We start from the raw sequence: 21860 nt of genomic DNA, 5'->3' as shown, positions 1-21860 counted from the left end.
CTCTCTCTCTGCCCCTCCCCCGTTCATGCTCTGTCTCTCTGTCCCAAAAATAAATAAAAAACGTTGAAAAAAAAAATTTAAAGAGAAAAATGAATGCTTGTTAATAGAGATTTTAAGAAAAAAGTAAAAACCAAGATATGGCCGTTCCATATGAGAACCACTGACCACGTGGGAGTGTACATGTTTTACCTCAACAACTAACAAAACCAAAATTGTTTTTAAGAGTCGTCTTCCTAAAGTGCCAAAATCAGAATGGCAATGGCATGAGTATCCACCCCGTTAGCAACCTTACTAAGTGATGTGGGCTGTAGTTGTCACAAAACCAGGTGAACCTTCAGTATTTCCAAGAGGGTTACGGAAGTAATACGACAGATATTAAAAAGGAACTAAACCACTAAACTAAAACTACTGATACATGCAACAACCTGCATGGATCCCAAAGTCGTTACGCTAAGTAAAAGAAGCCGTGCACAGACCACATACTGCATAACTCCACTTATACGAAATTCTAGAAAAGGCAAACAGATTAGTAGTTGCCAGAGGCTGGGAACGGTGGGGGTGGTGTGGGGAGGAGGGGAACCCTAGTGCAAAGGAGCATGTGGGAACTTTGGGAGTGATGGGAACATTCTACATCACAGTATCACGCTTGGGGCCACAGTTACACCAGTGCATACATCTGTCAAAATATATCCCCGTATACACTTAAAATTGGTGAATTTTAGGGGCGCCTGGGTGGCTCAGTCGGTTGAGCGTCCGACTTCGGCTCAGGTCACGATCTCACGGTTCTTGAGTTCGAGCCCCGCGTCAGGCTCTGGGCTGACGGCTCAGAGCCTGGAGCCTGCTTCCGATTCTGTGTCTCCCTCTCTCTCTGACCCTCCCCCATTCATGCTCTGTCTCTCTCTGTCTCAAAAAAATAAATAAAAAAACATTTAAAAAAAAATTAAGGGGCGCCTGGGTGGCGCAGTTGGTTAAGCGTCCGACTTCAGCCAGGTCACGATCTCGCGGTCCGTGAGTTCGAGCCCCGCGTCAGGCTCTGGGCTGACGGCTCAGAGCCTGGAGCCTGCTTCCGATTCTGTGTCTCCCTCTCTCTCTGACCCTCCCCCATTCATGCTCTGTCTCTCTCTGTCTCAAAAAAATAAATAAAAAAACATTTAAAAAAAAATTAAAAAAAAAAAAAATTGGTGAATTTTATTCTGTGTAAATAATGCCTCAATCAAGCTGATCCGTGGTGGAAAAACAGCCAACTGAGCTGTTAAGTCCCCCACCGCCCCCCACCCCACCCCAATATGTACACAAAGGTATCAACAGTAGCTGTCTCCAAGTGGCAGACTCACAGGTTAATTTTCTTAATATTCTCCCCTCTTTTCCTAACTTCCGATAATGAACAGGAATTACTTTTATAACCAGGAAAACAGCAACAGAACCACTAACAAACCAGGAACTCTACTTTATATGATAAATAAAACCAATAAAGCTGGAATGTAAGGTATTAATAGAAAAGAAAACCATTTACCAGCATTCTTACATTAATGTAAACTATCAAAGGTACACACAAAAAGATCCAAGTCAAGGATTAAATTACATTCAGTAGATCTCAGTGATGAGTATATATTATTGTAGTCTATCCCTTCTGAAAAGTAACATCTCATGTCTGGCAATTAAGTCCATTAAGCCAAAAGTTCTATTTACCAGAATATCCCGTTCCTTCATTATGTCAAATAGTAACTAGTAGATGGTCAAAGCACGTACCCCATTCATCCTTTTATCTAAAATTGTACGCCTTTGATAGATTTCATAGGTTATTTAGAAATAAGAATAATAGGGGCACCTGGGTGGCTCAGTCGGTGAAGCGTCTGACTTCAGCTCAGGTTATGATCTCACGGTTTGTGAGTTCGAGCCCCACATAGAGCTCTGTGCTGACAGCTCAGAGCCTGGAGCCTGCTTCTGATATTCTCTCTCTCTCTCTCTCTCTCTCTCTCTCTCTCTCTCTCTCTGCCCCTCCCCCACTTGTGCTCTGTCTCTCTCTCAAAATTAAATAAAATGTAAAAAAAAAAAAAAAAAAAAAAAAAGAAAAGAAATAAGAATAATATCTAATCATTTAACTCACTTAGAGTCCTCCTTGTCATCTTTCTCTTCTTCGTCTTTCTTTTCCTCTTCTTTTTTTTCTGTTTTTTCTGCTTTATCTTCTTCTTTTTCTTCTACTTTTTCTTCTTGTGAGGGTCGGGCAATTTGCTGCTGGAATGAACCACTATTTGTCAGATTCAAAGGTAAAAGAAACAGCTCCTCAAACTGTGATGACAAATTACAATAAATATCTTTGCAAAAAATTTAATTGACAACTAACTTATTAGTCACTTACAATGTAATTAGGGGTAGTGTATTAAGAATCAGCCTAACACTCTTGAATATATTCCACATGTATTGCTTAAAAGCACATATTCATGTTCCCAGTGTCTGGACCCATCAGAGAGGTGAAAGTGTTAAGATTCCACTTAGAAACCTGAAATCTGAGGTTGGTTCTCTCTTTCTGTAACTCCTACATCTCATCTGTCACTCAAACATTTCAATTCTACCTTACAATCTGATAACATGAAATTTACCAACCCGTTCCCCCTCGTATTAGATACCTAATACGCTTCCAACTTTTTCATCGCCATGGATGATATTCTAAGAAACATCTTTATGCTTTTATTCTTCTGCGTGAACATTCACTTAATGAATAGTAGATGGCTATGGTCATCATCAAGCCTAAAGTTATCTGAAAACACACTAAGGATATAGTAAAGTGAAAAGAAGTAAAACACTCAAATATCTCTAAACTGTAATTACAACTCTGTAATTGTAAATATGTATATGAACAAAGACTACAAGAGAAAAAGATTACGGAACCTTTTATCTTTGCTAAAATTGTGACTCCAAAAGAAAAGGTGAAATTAAGTTTGTGTTAGCATTATTTTTATTTAATGTAGAAATAAAGACCGTCTATCGTAAGTGGGACTGAACTGCCACGTGACATTACAGCGCACAGCCCCTGCCCCGGCTGTACCTCTTCCAATCCTCCTCCCTTTCCTACACTGGTTGCGGCTCTGAATTCGCCTAAACACACCCAGCATTACATGTCTTTGCCTGGAACACCCTTCGCACCCCTCCTCGCCTACTAAACTCCTACACACCTTCTGAAATTCAGTTCAAAATGCTACATGTCCTGTGAGGCTTTTCTTGATTTCCACAAGAAGCTCCGGGCCCTGTCTCCCTACCTTCCACCCTGCATGGTTTCCATTTGCTCGCAGCACTTACCACAGGGTGCCGTGTAACTGGTTATCAGGGTCTGCCTCACTGCGCTACAGTCTCAAGGACAAGGACCCAATCTTAATCATCTAAGTATCCCCAGTTCCTAGGAGGCATCTTGACCAAAGAGGTGTCTACATGTGCTGGGTATAGCAAAAAACAAGTTCCCTTATTCTGGTTGTTTGGAAAGTGTTTGCCCTCCTACCTCAATCTTTCATTCTGATCCAGGCCAAAGTCAATGCTGCCTCCTAATAACCGCCTGTCCTCTTACCTGTTCCTGTCACCAGACAACATGAAGTACTCATTAATTTGAGGTAAAATTTTCCTTAACTCTCAATAGCATCTCAAAGTCCTTTACCTACTCACCAAACCTGGCTTTTTCCTTAAGATAACTAAGACCTTGCTGGCCTCTCCAAAAGAGGTCCGAAATTATGCCTTCCTCGAATCCATGACAAAAAGAAGAATCTGTATCCTTGCTCCCAAATGCCACTTCCAGAACATTGCTGAACTCTGGTATTTCAAAAATTGCTTCCTTTTTCAAATTTCAGAAATCTACCTATGATGCCTTTTGACTCTTTTGGTGTTATGGGCTGACTTCTCAAATATTCCCAAGGACAAATAAATGATTTTATCACATGGCTCATTATGCCTTGCCATTATTCTTCCGACTTCAAAATGCCTAACAATGCCTTTTCTAGCAACAAAATATCCTACAACTGAAATACTTTCGGGCCACCTGGGTGAGTCAGTCAGTTAAACGTCTGACTCTTGGTTTCGGCTCAGGTCATGATCTCACGGTTTCATGGGTTCAAGCCCCCACTGGGCTCTATGCTGGCAACGTGAATCCTGCTTGGGATTCTCTCTCTCCCTCTCTCTCTGCCTCTCCCCTACTCACGTTGTCTCTGTCTCTCTTAAAAATAAATAAATAAAACTTAAAGAAACACTTTCAGGTCACGCCCATTAAACTCCCCAATGGTGAAGTCACAATTGCCATCATCAGTGGGTACTGCTTTACCTCCAGGATCCTGAAATCAGAAAATGTTCTCTGTAACAATCACTTGTGCCCCACCCATCCCACCTTTTCATTGTTGTTGATCCTATTTGTCCTCATCATGACCTTTGATCCCTTTGTTCTATGAAATGTCACAGTCCATCAGGAAGAAATGTATCTACTTTTCCATTATGACCCCTCACTAAATCATTTCAATACCAAGGTTCCTTCACTTGCTTTATCTGACTTTCCTGATTTCTCACCCTGGTAAGTACCAGTTTCCTTTTCTTCTGAGTATTTATTATTATTAGGAAATACTAAGAAATGAGGAAGATTTTCATACGTACACTTTCCAACCATGACAAGGTCTGCTTTATAACTGGGAATGTTTTATTCACTTTTTTAAGGTGACGGACTCCCTAGCATGCCACAGAGGGTGTCAAGACTGGTTTCAAACGCTAATAACCTCAAGCCACCTGCCTGCCACAAATATGGCATTCTGAACAAACAAGATGGCATACCGACAATGAACTTGGCCCTTTGCAAGTGGGCTGTATAATCCAGAAAATGGTTTATGGCCCTAAGAAATGACAGGGAGCTATCAACTCAGCAGAAGATAAGTAAAGAGGTTCCCTATTCTGTTAGATTTGATGAACATATAATTTATTTCCCTAATACTTTTCTATTTCTAATGCCAACCAGAGTTTTGAAAAAAGCAAGCAATCCCACACATTCCCTGCTGTCCGGAATCCAGCCAACAGCTGACTTTGCTCCCCCTTCCCTAGTGCCAGGGACTGAGAAGCAAGGTAGCACCTGCTTCCACCAGTCAATGGGAAGACGAGGGCAGGATCTCTTTTGAAGCACAGCCCCCAATTCTGCAGAAGGCGTGGACATGATCCAAAGAAGTTCATGGAGTCGCTGAACAGTCTGTGGAGGTGTGTGACACCTCCAGAGCAGACCCTCCATCAAGGGAGAATCCCCATGAACTGGGCAGGAGTGGGTGGAGAGGGAGAGCAGGGAGGCCAGAGGGTATAGGCGGCATTTCCCTCTGGGTGACAGGCATCGAGACCCACCGTAATGACCACCAATCGCATTAAATAAAGAAAGTAAGGAATAACCTCTGATTTTAACAAGAAGGGATTGGAATTGCTTTTGTTTCAGGCAAATCTGCCAAGAGAAGTGTCAGTCCCCATGGTCTGGGATGGAGGTTACAGGTTACATCCCTCAAAACCTTCAGCAGGTTGGCTGGAGTAGGAGGCCATGGTTGCAAAGGGAAATTCGTCACAAGGTCCCCTAATAGACAGAGGCATTCCCATTAGCTTCCTGCCCGGGTTCCTCCCTCCTTAAGCCCAACACTTCATAGTCAATAAATAGAAAGAGGTTTCATTCTGTTAGGGAGGATCTTACAACATGAAGCATTTCTGTTGAACGAGAAACTATGCACTACACGTGTGAGGGTACATTATGGAACAAAATGAAAATCCAAATGAAAACACCAAAGTTTTATGTATTTCATAATTATGATAAATGAAGACCAAGGTCAGTTTCAACAGAGTTTCAACAAGACAGTTTATGCTGAGATGTGTTTCTACTATTTCTAATTGAATACCTAACACTTATAGATACTCTATGTATATCTGCTCACATGCTCGAGTCTTTAGAAAACAGATAAGCCAATTCCCACTCGGTGGATGACGGGAGTTGCCAAGAAATGAAATGACTACCTTTGAAAGAACAAGCTTATAGTCAACTAGAAAGACACAAGAAACAAAAAGAATGAAGTCCTACCTTAGCCACTGAGTTTTTTAGGCAGTTCAGGCAGTAAACAGAAATTATCTCATTAAAATATATGTTAAAAAACTATTGCCGTTAAGCCACTTGAGAATTTAAGACTACATTCCTGAAGAGTAAAAGCTGTCAACCATCAGAAAACCCCTCTGTGAACGCTACAAACGTACTAGTCGCTACCATTTATTGGGCACTCCCTTTGTGCCTGACACTACACTCTAGGGACTTCACACACATAACATACCTAGTTCTCACGTTAACCCTGCAAGGGAAGTCTGCTCCCTCTCTCACCGATGAGAAACCAAGGGTCAGCAAACGAAAGGACACGTCTAGCGTCAGATAGATACGGAGGCCACATAGAGGCAAAGCATTTTTGTGTCTAAAGCTCTTTCCATCATACCCAACTTTTTATTTTTTTATTTTTTTTATACTCAACTTTTTGTACTTGCCTGAAACGGTCTAACCATTGTCTATCTAACAATTTAGTCAGAAATGCTCCCAACTTCAAAAATTACTACATTTACGTAAGTATATGCTTGCTCAATACCTTTGGGGACTAAAAACATGCTGACATATTTAAAGAGGAAGATGTTGCCAGAAGGAAGGAAGAGAACAAATTCTTGTGAAAGGTAATCAAGTATTTGGAAATGAATGCAGTTTCCAAACAATGACTTGCTTTATTGTAGGTCACAAGCAGGTACCACAGTAATTGTAGCTGCACAGTGACAGACTTATTTAGATGGGAGTTTATGCTGGAAAGTAAGAAGAAATTCTTAGTTCTAACAAAAACGTTACACACAGAATCAAATTACTGCCTGGCATGTTATTTATAAATCTAGACCCCAAATAGTAACACTTGATGAGTGGCTTTTGGCTTCTAATCTTTGATAAGCATTCATTGCTTCAACTAAAATTTATGAAGAACCACACTCGCTCCCATCATGGGATGCCAGGAAGTTGAACGGTGAAACGGTTTAAGCAGTAGCTAACGGATTTTTGAGTTAAGACTTTTGCCAATAATAATCTCTGAACACAAGTCTAACAAAAATACGATTATCTGTCTCGTTTCTCTAGGATTCTAAGATTAAACTCATTTTCAGACTAAATAATATGCAAGGTTCCATACAGCGATAGCAGGTTAAAAATCAAACCTCGCAAATTTGGAATCTCTCAGTCAATAATACTTCCTTTAGGTAAGAGGTTTGGGGGGGTGGGGAGGGGGGTAGGACAAGCAACCAAGTAAAAACTGAAAGGATCAGGCATAAACTTCAACAGAAATTCTACAGAGTCTTGAAATAAATTTGCCCTAAGCGCTGTGGGATTACCTACAGTAATTCCTACTGATTCAAACTTGATTGGATAATAGAGCAGTAAAGTGATTCTCAAATTAGTTGGATCCCTGTTACCTACCAAGGTAAAATCAAGACACCGCAATTTAAAAATTCTTAACTTGTAACTAGATTTTTTTTTTTAAAAAAAAGAAGTCTTTCTCAACTTTGTTCTATACAGCAAATTATATACATTCCCAACCCAGATCTGTTTCCTAAACTCCAGACTTCTACATCTAAGTGCCCACCTCGCACCTCCACTTAGACATCTAATACGTACCTGAAATTCGGCATGTCCTAATTCTTCCCCCCAAATCTGCCACTCCTTCAGTGAGGCCTATGCAGTAAATGGCAACCCCACAAGCCAAATCTTGGGCTACCTTTGATAACTGTCCTCAAATCCCCACGATCAATCCACCAGCAAAACCCGTTTACCTCACCTTCAAAAATACATCCAGAAATTGACCAGTTCTCCCTACCTCCCTCACTAGAGTCTAGTCCAAGCCACTGGGAGGATTAATATAACCTCCTGGCTGGTCTCCCTGCTTCTGCCCCAGTCTCCCTTACAATCTAGTCTCAACAGAGCAGCCAGGATGATCCTGCGACTACTAAAATCTGATACTAGTCTTCTGCTCAAAAGTCCAATGCCTCCTCCTTTCTTTGGTATCAGCTATAATGTCATCCATTTCTACAAACACACCCCTTAAACTAACACCACCTAATTCTGGAAACCTGTCCATCTATTCTGACACAAACAGAATGAAGTACACAAGCAATAAAGAAACAGAAATAAGATTCTTCTGGTCTGAGATGGTGCTATGTTTCCGTCATTCAACACTCTCCTCTCCCAAATTCCCAGTGAAACAACCAGAAAAATATAAAACTGGAAGAAAAATCTTCACGGTAATAACCCAAAAGGGAGGGAAAAGACTGATGGAAAGGCTGACCAACCCCAAACTGGGCCCAGCTGGGGTCAAGGTGAGGGCACATATGGACAATTTCAGTTCTGTAAATGCGTTCTGGGACACGCTAGAGGTGTGAGCACACAGAACAAGAACGTGCAGAGAAAACGCTATTATGGCTGGAACTTAACAAGCGTAAGTGTGCCACAGACAGCAGTGAGATGGCGTCCCAGGTAACTTTAGGATGGAAAACAAATGCTTCAGGGTAACAGAGACATTCTCGTCACACAGAATTTCCTACTAGAGCTTTCTCCTCTATCAACAGAAGCAACCGACTGCTAACGCTGCAAAGGTAACATATGATAAATATCAAATTATCCCCTTACATTCTCTGGGATGGAAAAATTGACACAATTTATAAAAAATATGAAATACATAACTTCTAACAATTCAATTCAAGTTACAAACAATCGTTGATAAGAAGGAACAAAGCTATTGTTAAAAATTTGTAGCTGGAGGGCGCCTGGGTGGCTCAGTCAGTTAAGCATCTGACTTCGGCTCAGGTCATGATCTCGCGGTTAGTGAGTTCAAGCCCCGCATCGGGTGCTGTGCTGACGGCTCGGAGCCCAGAGCCCGCTTTGGATTCTGTGTCTCTCTTGTTAAAAATCTGTAGCTGAAACTTGTTTAAAATGCAGATGGGCTCTAGCATCTCTAGCTACTTTGTTTGATTCCACTTTCTCTGTGGGAAGCCCTGGTGCCTTTTAGCAGAACAGCATTTCCCGCCTCAATGCCAACATTCAGTTTGCTCCCCGTCAGGTAGCGACTCTTGGTGGAGCCCCACGACCGTCCCTCTCTCTGTGTCCACAGTACCAGCCGCATCAGCGTAAAAGGCCGCCCTTTCCTCCCTTTCGATCCTCATCGCCCATTCCTCTGTTCCCCTTCATAAGCACATCTTACAGACGGGGCACACCTGCACGCTGCCACCTGCTCACCTCCCACACTCCCTTCCCCTCCCTATCGTCTTATTTCTGGCCCCCTCACCAACCCACTGAAAATGCACACTTAGGACACCTCAGCTCATTCAACCTCTGGCAGCATTTCACGCAGTCGACTCGTGAAACACTCCCTGTACTTTTACTGACCAAGAAATACTGTTCCCGAAGGATATGTAATCACATCCTGCCCTGCGAGGTAGTGGTATTCTGTAGGAAACAATGACCAGAAAACACAACAGGTTATGGCTACGGATAATGAGAGAACCGTGTCAACTTGTATCTGGTAAGCAGGGTGGCTAAGGAAAGAAAGGGTGGCCGTGTGGGGAAACCGGGAGAGCTTTAGGAACACTAATCAGCAGTCAGCGGCTGTCGTGCGAGATGAATCTGGGTGCGGAGAGCAAGGGCGACCACACGGTCCCAGCAGCCACGCTGGTAATGCACACGTGAGCTGTGACAGCTGCTGATCCGTTATTTTGGAGAAAAGTTTCTGAAGGACTGAATTCCAACTGTGAAAATGCACACTGCGCTGTATTAAAAACTATCTTTTAAGAGCAAGTGCTTTTTAACATAAACTATCTTAACTCCAGAAATGAAGTTAATCTGAAACAAAGTCAGGCAGGTCCCCGGTATTCCAGTAAACTATCTTCTCCGCTAATTACCACGCTCTATTTCTCTGTACTTCTCCCATATTCTACCTGCCCCCTTCACAGACAAAAGGACTGATAAAGACGATATTATTAAATGAGGTGTCATGGGGCCCATATTCACACTATCACTGTCATTATCACTGACAGGCACAATTTAGATCATACAGAAGTATAAAATTTTTCTCATTAATCTTACCAAACTAGAAACTTTCCAGTACATTCAAAGTAGATGGTGTAATGCATTGAATATGTATTAATTTCAAAATAATAACATGTTCATAACATCCTAATTATTTAATGAAATGTCAATCCCTACAATACATGTTGTAAGTACGAGGCTCCGGTTATAACATTTTTCATCTCCGTATCTCCACCAAGCCCGAAACACCTTCGATACAATAATGAAACGCACCTGGTTTCTTCCTCTGCGTTTTCCGTAATTCCTTCTTACTAGGGCTTTATAATTCTCATTTTTCTTGGTTAAGTAGTAATATAAAACACAATCAGGAACACTCTATAAGGAAAAAAATATTTTGAAGAGCCAAAGGAATAAATTTTTTTAAAAAATCAAGTAACACTTTCAAGGGAAATCTCTGGTATTCTCAAGGTATAAATTAAGGAGAAACATATGGCTAGCATTTTAAGGCAGATCTAGGCTCTAAAAACACATTCATTACCTTTATATTTTAAAGGACAATTCCAGTTGTCCTAATCCAAATTACATAAAAGATACCAGAGGCTATCAGAAACATTCAAGCACTTCCTTATTAAGAAGTAACTAAACTCTCTTTCTTACTGCAGGCATGTAAATATTCAAAATGTCTCTTTAAATGTTTGTCAAAGACACTACAATCCTTTGTGGGAAAATTTTTCAAGGAAAATCAGGATTCTGATATTTTAATCAGAACTTCAGTAAGGTTTAAAACGCATTGTAGTCTATGTGTTTCTAGGAAAATCCAGTATCAGGTTGTTTTCCATTAACCATGAAAATCAGACTATGTTCTGTGCTTAAGATTTGTTACATAATTCTAAATATCACTATACTAGTCACATGAGAATCTTTCTAAAAATCTATTTAAATACTTCTGTATATTAGAGCACAAAACTTCAAAGTAGCAACCATCACAAACCTATAAACATTCTCAATGCAAACCATTTCTTACCTTTCTTTCCAAGTAGGATGCAATTAGTCCAAAGTTTTTTGGATGCTGGATAAACCTGAGCAAAAAAAGAGAAAAAAACAACAACACATACACCCATACACACAAACATTTTAACAACTTCAAAAGAGGCGGGGTGGGGGGGGACCTCGGGAACAGAAATATTAGCACAGACTATTTCCCACGGATCCCTAACTGCCAACTTGAGGAACAACAGACTCACTAGAGTGTTTTAAGGGCACGGATTCCTGGGCACCATCCACCAGGAACTAACTGGATTGGTCTATGGTACAGCACAGACATCTGGACTTTTGAAAAGCACCCCCAGGTGACTCAGACACCACCCAAGCTTGGGTACCACACTTAACATGACTCTGCAACCCCAGTTCAACTCTCATCTGTTAACTTTGTTCCCATCTACAAACCTATGGGAAAATCATATCAAATCTACACTCTCTACTTTCCACAGGATCCATTCAAATGTCAAAGGGGGGCCAAGTTTGTGCAGAAACAGTTCAATTTACAAGTGAATGCCAAATATTTTTCACGAATTTATGTGAGCTTCTATTAGAAAACAATTTAAAGTTTAAATTACTTGTCCTTAAAGATCTCCTTCTCGTGGTCAGTCCAAACATTCATAAACTGCCTATCTTTATAAACTTTCATAGGATCTTCCATGAGTCCATTCATGTTGATGAACTTGACTCGTCTCTGTTCTGCATCAAACATCATAGGTGGGATCACAGAGAGTTGCCGCATTTGTTTCTCATTATTCTGGAAAAAAAAAAAACCCAACAACAAAAAATAAACATAATTTATGTAGAATAAAATTTAAAGAGGGCCATAGACCAGCTATCATAATAGAAGCCAGAAAAACCACATATGTAATTTAATGTCAATAGCAGTGTGTACCATAACATGTAACATATAGTAATTACTCATATATCTAATAAGCACTCATTAAATGGGCGCCTGGGTGGCTCGGTCGGTTAAGTGTCCGACTACAGCTCAGGTAATGATCTCACGGTTTGTGAGTTCAAGCCCCGTATCAGGCTCTGTGCTGAAAGCTCAGGGCCTGGAGCCTGCTTCCAATTCTGTGTCTCCCTCTCTCTCTGCCCCTCCCTTGCTCGTTCTCTCTCTCTCTCTCTCTCTCTCTCTCTCTCTCTCTCTCTCAAAAATAAACACTAAAAAAAAAAGCTCATTAAATGAATTATAGGGACAGAGGTGATACATGTTATTTTTTTTATATCCCACTACTACAATTTGAGAAGAGATTTTTACTTAAAAGAAGTAGATACTTCAAGTAATAAATTTTTATTTCTTTTAGTTTTTTAAGTAGGCTTCACATCTAGTGAGGAGCCCAACACAGGTCTTGAACTCACGACCCTGAGACCAAGAGTCCGATGCAGAGGAGCACCTGGGTGGCTCAGTCGATTAATCATCTGACTCTCGATTTCGGCTCAGGTCATGATCTCATGGTTCCTGAGATGGAGTCCCACGCTGGGCTCTACACCAACAGTGCAGAGCCTGCTTGGGATTCTCTTTCTCTTTCTCTCTCTCTCTCTCTCTCTCTCTCTCTCTCTCTCTCTGCCCCTCCCCCACTTGTGCACTACCTCTCTCAAAATAAATAAATAAACATTAAAAAAAGGAAAAAAAGACTAAGACGCTTGACCAACTAAGCCACCCAGACACTCCAAATAATAAAATTTTCGACCTAAATAAGTAATGTTAAATTCAGTGAAATAATGATCTTAAGAAACACTTAATTACATTAACAGTCTTATTTTTAAGAATCTTAATGTCATTTTAGACAGTAAGTCTTAATGTCATTTTAGAGACCAATAAATAGGAAAAAAAAAAAAGCAAACAGGCACCAAAATCCTAAGGGCATTGATTTTAAATTAAACTCATGTGTATAATACTCCTTGCTAACTTTACATAATCTCTCCACTGAAAGTTGAAGACCATTATCCTTAGAATTTCAACTAAAACTTTGTTACATCTATACAGTTAGTTTTTCCCGAGGTTTGATTTCCTGAGTTCATAAGCATAAATTTCTATGAAAGACCTTTAACCAAAATTACAGGTACTGACCCCAACACAAAGCTGGGTTTTGTTTTTCCCTAAAACTCTTCCTTACAGAAGTGGATACCGCCTTACACTCAGTCCTTACATAGTGTCTAATTTTGTGGGGTACTCTCAATCAGTCTGAAGACCAAAGAACAGCTTGGGGCAGACACATTAGCTTGAAGTCACCTCAGGTGGTTACTAGTTTTGGATGCTTACAGATGTACCCTACTGAAATCAGTCAAAAAGCAAGCAACGAAATTTAACACAGATTTAGTCATCATTGCAGGGATTATGACCACAAATTTTGAAATATATAGCAACTGAATCATTGTCTTTGATCATTACTTAAGGAGACCACCACATTCTAATAAGCAAGACCTTCAGAATTTCGACATGAGGTTTTCTGGTGGTGGTGGGTGGGTGGGTGTGTGTGTGTGTGTGTGTGTGTGTGTGTGTGTGTGTTTTAATTGAAGCATAGTTGATACCACAGATGAGGTTTATAAAAAAAAAAAAAAACCAGTATATAAAATCAAAACCAGAAAAACTAAATAAACAAGAGGTGGCTTTTGGACCACCTTTAGAGACAACCTTGAACAACAGCTAAGACGACTCATGTTAGGGACTGAAATTTCTTCTTATTCAGCACTGATTTATTGATCCATATCAAATCTCTCTCCCAGGCTCCCCTGGCTAGAGAGCACACTTTGGAGAATCCACCCACACCTCAGGTCCACAACACAACATACAAATACCCGCAAAATACATGCTCCTTTGTTCTTTTAGAAAATGGCACCACCAGCTCAATCCTCTAACCTAGAAACTGGGGAGTCACTTTCCACTTCTCTTCTTTCTCTATCCACCTTACCCTGCCCATTCCACCTCCGATGAATCTCTCCTGTCAGTCTGCTCCGATACATCCCTGCCACTGTTGCCCTGATTCAGGCTCTTATTTATCTGAACAGCCTCCTCGCCTCTTTCCAAGCCTCCCTGCCGCCAAAACCACCTGTGTACAATGCTAACACAATTGTGTAACTGCTTGGTTTAAAACCTTCAGTGGTCGGCCAGTCTCTGGAACAGTCCAAGCTCTATAAATGTTCCCTCACTGATGTACAAATAAACCTCTAGTTCCTGGCATAGGAGGCTAAAATGCCTGAATAATCAATGAATTAAAAATTAAATTAATTGTCTTACCTCCTGCTCAGAGAGCCCATCAATAATTTCAGAAATCTCATGCTCGCTCCTAGCAATCGTGGCTGAAAGACCAGCTCCCCTCTGCCCAACTCTAAATATGAGAAAGAAATTATAAATATATTTAAAGGCATTCCATAAAGAAGACATCAATTAAGTTACTTTTATATACGTTACGCTGCTGAATGGGACTTTTTTACCTGACTAGAAGTCAGAGAAGAAATGCTATTGAGCCACTCTTTTACATAATATGCTTGAAGATTAGAATTCTATAGAAGAACGATTTAAATGTTGAGATTAAGATTTAAAAAAATTTTTTTTTGTTTTTAATGTTTTTGTTTTTGGTTTTTGTTTTTTTGAAAGAGAGTAATAGAGAGCAAGCAGGGGAGGGGCAGAGAGAGAGGGAGACAGAATCCCAAGCAGGCTCTACACTGACAGCGCAGAGCCCAATGCAGGGCTCGAACTCACAAACTGTGAGATGGTGACCTGAGCTGAAGTCAAGAGTCAGATGCTTAACCAACCGAGCCACCCAGCTACGCCTGAGATGAAGATTTAAAGGTTACATGTCCTCGGGGCGCCTGGGTGGCGCAGTCGGTTAAGCGTCCGACTTCAGCCAGGTCACGATCTCGCGGTCCGTGAGTTCGAGCCCCGCGTCAGGCTCTGGGCTGATGGCTCGGAGCCTGGAGCCTGTTTCCGATTCTGTGTCTCCCTCTCTCTCTGCCCCTCCCCCGTTCATGCTCTGTCTCTCTCTGTCCCAAAAATAAATAAAAAACGTTGAAAAAAAAAAAAAATTTTAAAGGTTACATGTCCAAGTTCAAATGGCAGAACCACTTATGGGAAAATTCTAGAAAACCACAGGTAATGGTGACATTTCCATTCCAAATAGTAATCTTTGCCTTCCAGAGTAGACAGCAGACTTTGAAAAATACATTAAATATTTTTTAAAGGGGAGGGATAACAACCATCGTCCCTCACAAAAGCTTTATCATGATGAAAAGAATTAAGGCTTACATATACTCTTACAAGAGACAGTGGAGAAGAAATCTAAAGCATTTACTTTTGCAAAATACTTGTTCTCCAAGTAAAAACAAATCAGAAACTATCTACCAATACCAAAGAATTTCTTAATTAGCAATCGATCTAAATACTGTTTGGTCATGTTATTAGATAACGAAGGACAAAGAAATGTGTAAGTCTACTCTTTTTAACTATCAGTTCTAAAGGAATGGGTATCTTCAAGAACAGAAGAATTGGGGTGCCTGGGTGGCTCGGTCAGTTAAGCGACCGACTTCAGCTCAGGCCATGATCTCACGGTTTGTGGGTTCAAGCCCCACGTTGGGCTCTGTGCTGACAGCTCGGAGCCTTGAGCCTGCTTCGGATTCTGTGTCTCCCTCTCTCCCTGCTCCTCCCCCACTCACACTCTGTCGCTGTCTCAAAAAACGAATAAATGTTAAAAAAATTTTTTTCAAAAAAAGAACAGAAGAATTAATTTCAAGATATTCATTTAAATTTAGATTGAACAGCATCACTAAATATAAAAAATTAATATTAAATTCACCAAGACATAATCTTCGCAAGCTGACAATGAAGTTTTATATTCAAAATGAAAGTTCTTTCTGAACTTTCTTAAGAGCAGATTCAGGTAACCATTAACACTGAGAAAGGGCACAAAGGAGAGGAAGAGCCTAGCCATTAGCCAGGAGAAGAGCATAGGCACTACCCATCAAACTACTTACCGCTGAAACCTTTCTTGTTGTTCTCTTTGTTTTCGAATTTCTGGAAACTGCTTTTCATAGTACTCCCTTGTTTTGCTTTCTTTAGCTTTTCTCCGGGGATTATTTTCTATTCTGTCCACTTTTTTCTCCCATGCCTCCATGAGCTGATCATAACGTTGGCAGATTTTTTGTTCCTATTAAATACCCGTAGCAAATTAATAATTAAACTAAACTCTGTCATCCTGACAAACCTAATACTTTAAAGTAAATGCTACTTCTTAAGGCTAAGTCAGGAGTACATTTGGCCTAGGACTCAACTGTGAATGAAAAGCTGTCCTTGATCTGAAAGAGGAGAGAGAAAAGAGCTCTGTTTCCTATGAAGGTCAGCATATAGAGCACATTTTGGCTGATTTTTTTGTTGTTGTTGTTTTTTTTAGTTAATGTTAAGACTAATACAAATTAATTAATTAATGAGCTACTACTGGCAGCTGATCAGCTACTTTTATTATTTTCCCGATAACAACGTAGGTAGGTCCTTCATTGTCGACAAAAATGGAAAATTAATAACAGAAACATGCAAATAGTTCATCATCTCAATCACCCAACAGCAATCATATTAACATTCTGGTGCTTTCCTTCCAATCTGTCACAGAAAACACTCACACTTTAACCCTTCCTCTGCTGCTGGAGGTTTTGGTTACTTGAAGGTTTTTGTTACCACAAGTAATGGTATCTAATTCACATTTTTGATAGTCTGGAAAAGGCAGGAATTGGTTGTACTTTATGATAAAAACAAATGCAGTGAACTACATGAAATCAAGAACCAATCCTTTTAGAGAAATGAGTAATGTATGAACTCATTTTTTTAAATCGAGAAGCAAGAAGTCTCCATTATTAGCACAGAACTGTGAACATGTCAACACACAGATAGAAAAAGGTGTAGAAGGACTCATGAAAAACCATGAACACTGGTCATCTCAAGAAAGTGGCACCAGAGAGGAGAATATTACCCTCCTCACACTCCACGCCACCTCCACACACGGAATTCCCGATCATTCTTTCCAACTCCTGTACGTCTTGTGTATCCCTCACACTTTCTCCGTGTCTCCCGCTGGCTCCTCAGTCCAGGCCAACATCATCCTTCACCTACATCAAAGTAAGAGCCTCCTCAAAGTCTCTCATGCGTTCTAATGGTGTAGCCAGATGCCAATTCTTAGAATACAAACCTGGACATGTCACTTCCTGAGTTCAAACACTGCAAAGATGCCCTTGGGGTCTAACCCAAAGTCTCTTAGGTGGGCCTCAGGGGCCATGCAGCTCGGCCTGAACCTGCCCCGCTCCCTCCACCTCCCAGACCTTCACGTAAGCTGCTCCCTGGGCCTGTTCAAATTTCCAGAGTTTCTGGTTTTCCTGCAACTCCCCTTTAGGATTCACACATGGCGAATCAGCTGCCATTTGTACACGGTCCCACAGCCCTCTGTACGTCCTGTACCACAGTGCGATCGCATACTGTAATTCCCTGCTGACTTGTCTGCCCCCCAGTTATACCGCAGGCTCCCTAAGGATTAAAGCCATATGGCTATCTTGCTCACCTCTGTAGAATAATACATGGGACAGAGTAAACAGCCAACAGATATTTATTAAACAAATCAGTGCACACAGAAACGTTATAACTACATAGTCTGTGAAGTCCGAAAAAACAAAGCCTATGCTTCTGCGTTTGTATCACCAGACAGCGAATTTAGCAATTACCATAATTACAACAAAATTACTGGGAGGAAAAACATACTTTAGCTGATTTCTTAGTTAATATTTATATGATTTTGCCCCCCACCAAAAAAAAAAACCCCAGTAATTTCAGATAGTATCTGAAGGACCAGACTGACAAGTTTCAATAGAAGTTGTAGATGAAGTAAAAGCTGACTCTTGAGCTTTACAATTCATTAAACTGTCATGTCAGTGAGTAGAGGGTACACAGTTCATTTCTGATGTGAGTTAAAGAACATCGTCTATTTGCTAAGCAACTGAATTTCAACGAATCAAGTGTGCCTAAATTGAGTCTGAACACACTGCGAAAAGTGGTATACTGGCATTGTATTTTCGGTGACTTCATTTCCATGAAGATCATAACCACCAAACTTCTGGACTGCGAGTCATATGATAAATATGAAAACGTATCTGAATTTCAAAAAGCTGAACTTTAGCTGACCCGGTTCCTAGTAAGAACGAACAGTAATGTCTACTTAGCATGACCGTAACTTACCCACATTTGTTTGAGGGTTTAAGAGACTAAATGTAGAACGTCCTAGTTCTCTCATATTCTTTTTTAACTACTCACCATTTTCTTTATTTTGACTAGATGAAAATGCTAGACACGGATGGCCAAAGAAATTAATTTGATAATGACATTAAATGTCAATTGTTGCTAGGATTACATTTGTAGTTAAGTTCTACCCAGTTACTTTCTACATCAGTACCTTCTCTCAAATATAATCAAGAGCCACTCTCACTAATAAAGGGAAAGCAAATGCCTAAATGAGCATGAATGGGAAAGTTGTACAAATTTCAGTTAAAGGATAGGACCTCACCCTTTGTTTTCTTGCATGATTTCTTCTTTTAAAAAATAAAATGAGTTTTTTCCTCATCACCTGGTTTCTAGAAGAGAAAAATATGGTTGTATGACATTAAGAAAAAGCACAACTTAATAATGCATCACTTTTTTTTTTTTTTTCAGAGACACTGAAAAACAAGCAAAGATCACTTAGGAATATCTGATGTAATCAAAGTTAATCTTAATTTTTTCACCCTGCAAAGTAAGACTTTTGCAATAATTAGAACTGACTAAAATTCCTCCCACTCTACAGCAAGATTTTATACAAATAGTTCATTTTCAATTATGACATCCAAGTATAAGGCAAACATTTTCAAGTTATAATTACACAGTTACTCATTCTTCTTAAGATCTCTGGTGATCTAAGCGTCTTTGTGCGCTCTTAGAGGAGGGGAGGTAGAAGAGAAGGAGAAGCTTTTAAAGTTACCTCCCTGCCCCAGGTATGGTGCCGATCTCCCCTCTAGGAGAACGTACACCCACAAAGAGAGAGGGCACTTCTGCTTGACACAGAAGATTTCCTTCAGTCACAGAAATGACATATAATCCACTCTAAGAAGTCATGGAGGGCAATGGCACAAGACAGGAAGACTTCTCTTGCATCTTAATGAAACAGTTACACTTTTTAAATGTGAAGCATTGTGATCTTCAAAAACAATGACATGCAGGTTCAAATATAAATAGTTATACCCCACCTACTTCCAGAAAGGATTTCAAGCTGATTATTCAAATATAAATACAAAGCCAAGGCAAGTAGAAGTAATTTTTTGGATTATCTGCCACTCGGGACTAACAGTGACACTGGCTCCACTCAAATTAGCATGGACAGTCAGGAGCTGGCTATATGGGAAAGTAGCCAAGACATGAAAAGAATTATTAAAAGGTATTTTTGCTATTTCATACAAAGCAAATGACGGCGATGAGAGAAGAGGTACCACACGATTCATACGGATGCATGCAGCTGAGTAAACGATTATCTCCCAAGCTGACGTACAGAAGTGCTACCATAAACTCAGTTTGCTCTCCTTTTAATTACGTGCTACTCAAAAGCACATGACAATCAATAAACATAATTTAAAAGGCTTCCTAGGATTTAAGTGAAGAAGTCAGCCAGTCAGTAGCCCATCCCAGGACAGTGTGCTAAGCACTGTAGTGGGGCAGTGTAGACAACATGAAATAAATCAGACAGAGCTGCTCTCCAGCTAATACTAGCGGGGAAAAGACAGAACACAAACGTAACTGAAGCTTTGTGGGGGGGAAAAAATATCATTAACAGTAGCCAACTAGATCTTATCTGCTATTCTTCCTTCAAAAACTGTTAAAACAGCTAAACAGTTTCAAAACAAGGTATATTTTATGAGTTTTGCCTACACCTACTTCTAAGGGTGGTCAAGACCACAGTAGCATCTCACAGAAAAATTCTAAGTTACATGACTATCATCATAAACCACTTACTTAACAAAAGTTAAAAGTATTCAGATTTCAATTTTTTTCATGCATACTACCATGCAAATTATATTTGCCACCAATTCTGCAAAGTAGTCAACTACTGCACATACTCTCAGTAAGAAAGGTTTTAAAAGAAAAAATATAGAGATGATATATAAATAGCAATGTGCTCATCAGTAACTGTACTAGCAGATCATTAAAATGTTCCGATTATTATTCTTAATAAAACATAAAGTAGAAATATCACATTTTCGTTATAAACTAAGAATCATTCACCTCAATTCTCTTAAAGTATGATAATTAAAAAAAAAAAAAAAGATACCTATCTAGCTTCCTCTCTTACTTCAATCAGATCGAGAAATTAGGTTTTCTTTTCACTTATGCTCTTATTCCAGAATCTGCATCCAGAAAGGCCTGGTATCTAGGATGAGCAAGGCTAAGCAAACTACATTGTGGAGCAGTCTCCTCACCCACGTGAGGTGACAGAGCGCTTCCAAGGCACCAGGACATTAAATGGCAGAAGGGTCTACAAATACCGTCATTAGCAAGAGTCATGGAAGGGATTTCCCTAGAATAGGATTTTGAATAATGATAAAATGATCCGTGGCACTTCTACTTTGCAATGGCAGATGTGGCTTGGTGGGGGACGGTGTCATCACTAGTCTTAAATGAAAAAGCTTCATTATCTTACTTCATCATGCGCCTTGCAGGTACTCCACTGAAAAAAAGACAAAACAGGAGGCAAAAAATTCAAGCCTCAAGGTAAGCCATTTCAATGTTAAGTATTCACCTTTTTTACTAGCAGATCATAAAACCAGCTAGTCGTATGCAATAATTTATTTCATTTTTTGGCCTCGGAAACTCAAAGCTGTTACCCCAACCCCCAAGAAGCCAGAGGAAGATAACATATAGTAAAACGACAGCAAATTACACAAATCTAAAACACACCTACACTATATTATAATAATATGTCAGCAGATAACATAAAAATGATCTCTTTATAGAATATATGGTCTTTAACTGAAGAACTCCAAAGATGATAAATACTTACGTCTTGATGTTCTCATGATACACCTTGGTATCTGATGGCTGGTTATAGAGTGGCTATAAAATAAATCAAATATTTACATATAAACTGTTGTACACATGTCTATGAAAATACAAAGAAACAACTTATATTTTAACACAATCCTAGGTGAAGTACGCATGAGCCTACACAACACATGCCCTACCAGAACCTCCAGACTTTCGGGTTCCCTGAACAATTCTCTTTACCCTATCTCCTATTAATGGGACTACTGTAAAAATGTTTATAAATCCACTGTAGCCCACAGGAAATACATTTATTCACAGATTTTTAATCTCAAAGGCAAAGAAGAACACATGGTCCAAAGAGCTTTCTATTTCTGTTCTCACTTCTTCCTGACTTTACCTGGCGTGATTAAATGGGTCCTCAGGGGGAAAAAAAAAAAAAAAAAAAGCCCAGGATAATACTTCTGCAAAGGTAACCAAGTTTGTATGGCATTATTTTCAACATACTGCCCAGCCACATCCCCCTCATTCCAAAGTAGACAGACTATATTCCATCTTATCTCAAGAAAAATTACAAAAAAATTACAAAAAAATTGTAATTTTTAATTACAAAATTAAAAAAAAAAATTTCACTCAATGTGAAAAAAGAAATTTCTTGGGGTGCCAGGGGCGGGGCTCAGTTGGTTAGGCATCCGACTC

At 39.9% G+C, this 21860-nt stretch overlaps 1 protein-coding gene across 14 annotated transcripts in view; it reads right to left on the bottom strand.

Moving 5' to 3' along the window:
• The window catches only part of NCOR1 (nuclear receptor corepressor 1), a 161111-nt gene that overhangs the window by 74197 nt on the left and 65054 nt on the right, over positions 1–21860 (bottom strand). For 8 of the 14 annotated variants that reach the window (XM_058704695.1, XM_058704701.1, XM_058704693.1 and 5 more), the window contains exons 8-16: positions 21181–21233; positions 20821–20847; positions 18661–18727; positions 16094–16266; positions 14361–14451; positions 11695–11873; positions 11103–11157; positions 10352–10453; positions 2108–2235 (exon numbers count right to left, since the gene is read on the bottom strand). In XM_058704695.1, coding sequence (XP_058560678.1) covers positions 2108–2235; positions 10352–10453; positions 11103–11157; positions 11695–11873; positions 14361–14451; positions 16094–16266; positions 18661–18727; positions 20821–20847; positions 21181–21233 — 875 coding nt within the window. The remainder of the gene's footprint in view (positions 1–2107; positions 2236–10351; positions 10454–11102; positions 11158–11694; positions 11874–14360; positions 14452–16093; positions 16267–18660; positions 18728–20820; positions 20848–21180; positions 21234–21860) is intronic. The other 6 variants (XM_058704697.1, XM_058704707.1, XM_058704704.1 and 3 more) reach the window with 3 other exon arrangements.

This window comes from Neofelis nebulosa, chromosome 16 (assembly GCF_028018385.1).
Source record: "Neofelis nebulosa isolate mNeoNeb1 chromosome 16, mNeoNeb1.pri, whole genome shotgun sequence".
NCBI classification, from domain to species: Eukaryota; Metazoa; Chordata; class Mammalia; order Carnivora; family Felidae; genus Neofelis; species Neofelis nebulosa.
This window is presented reverse-complemented; position numbering and strand designations above follow the sequence as displayed.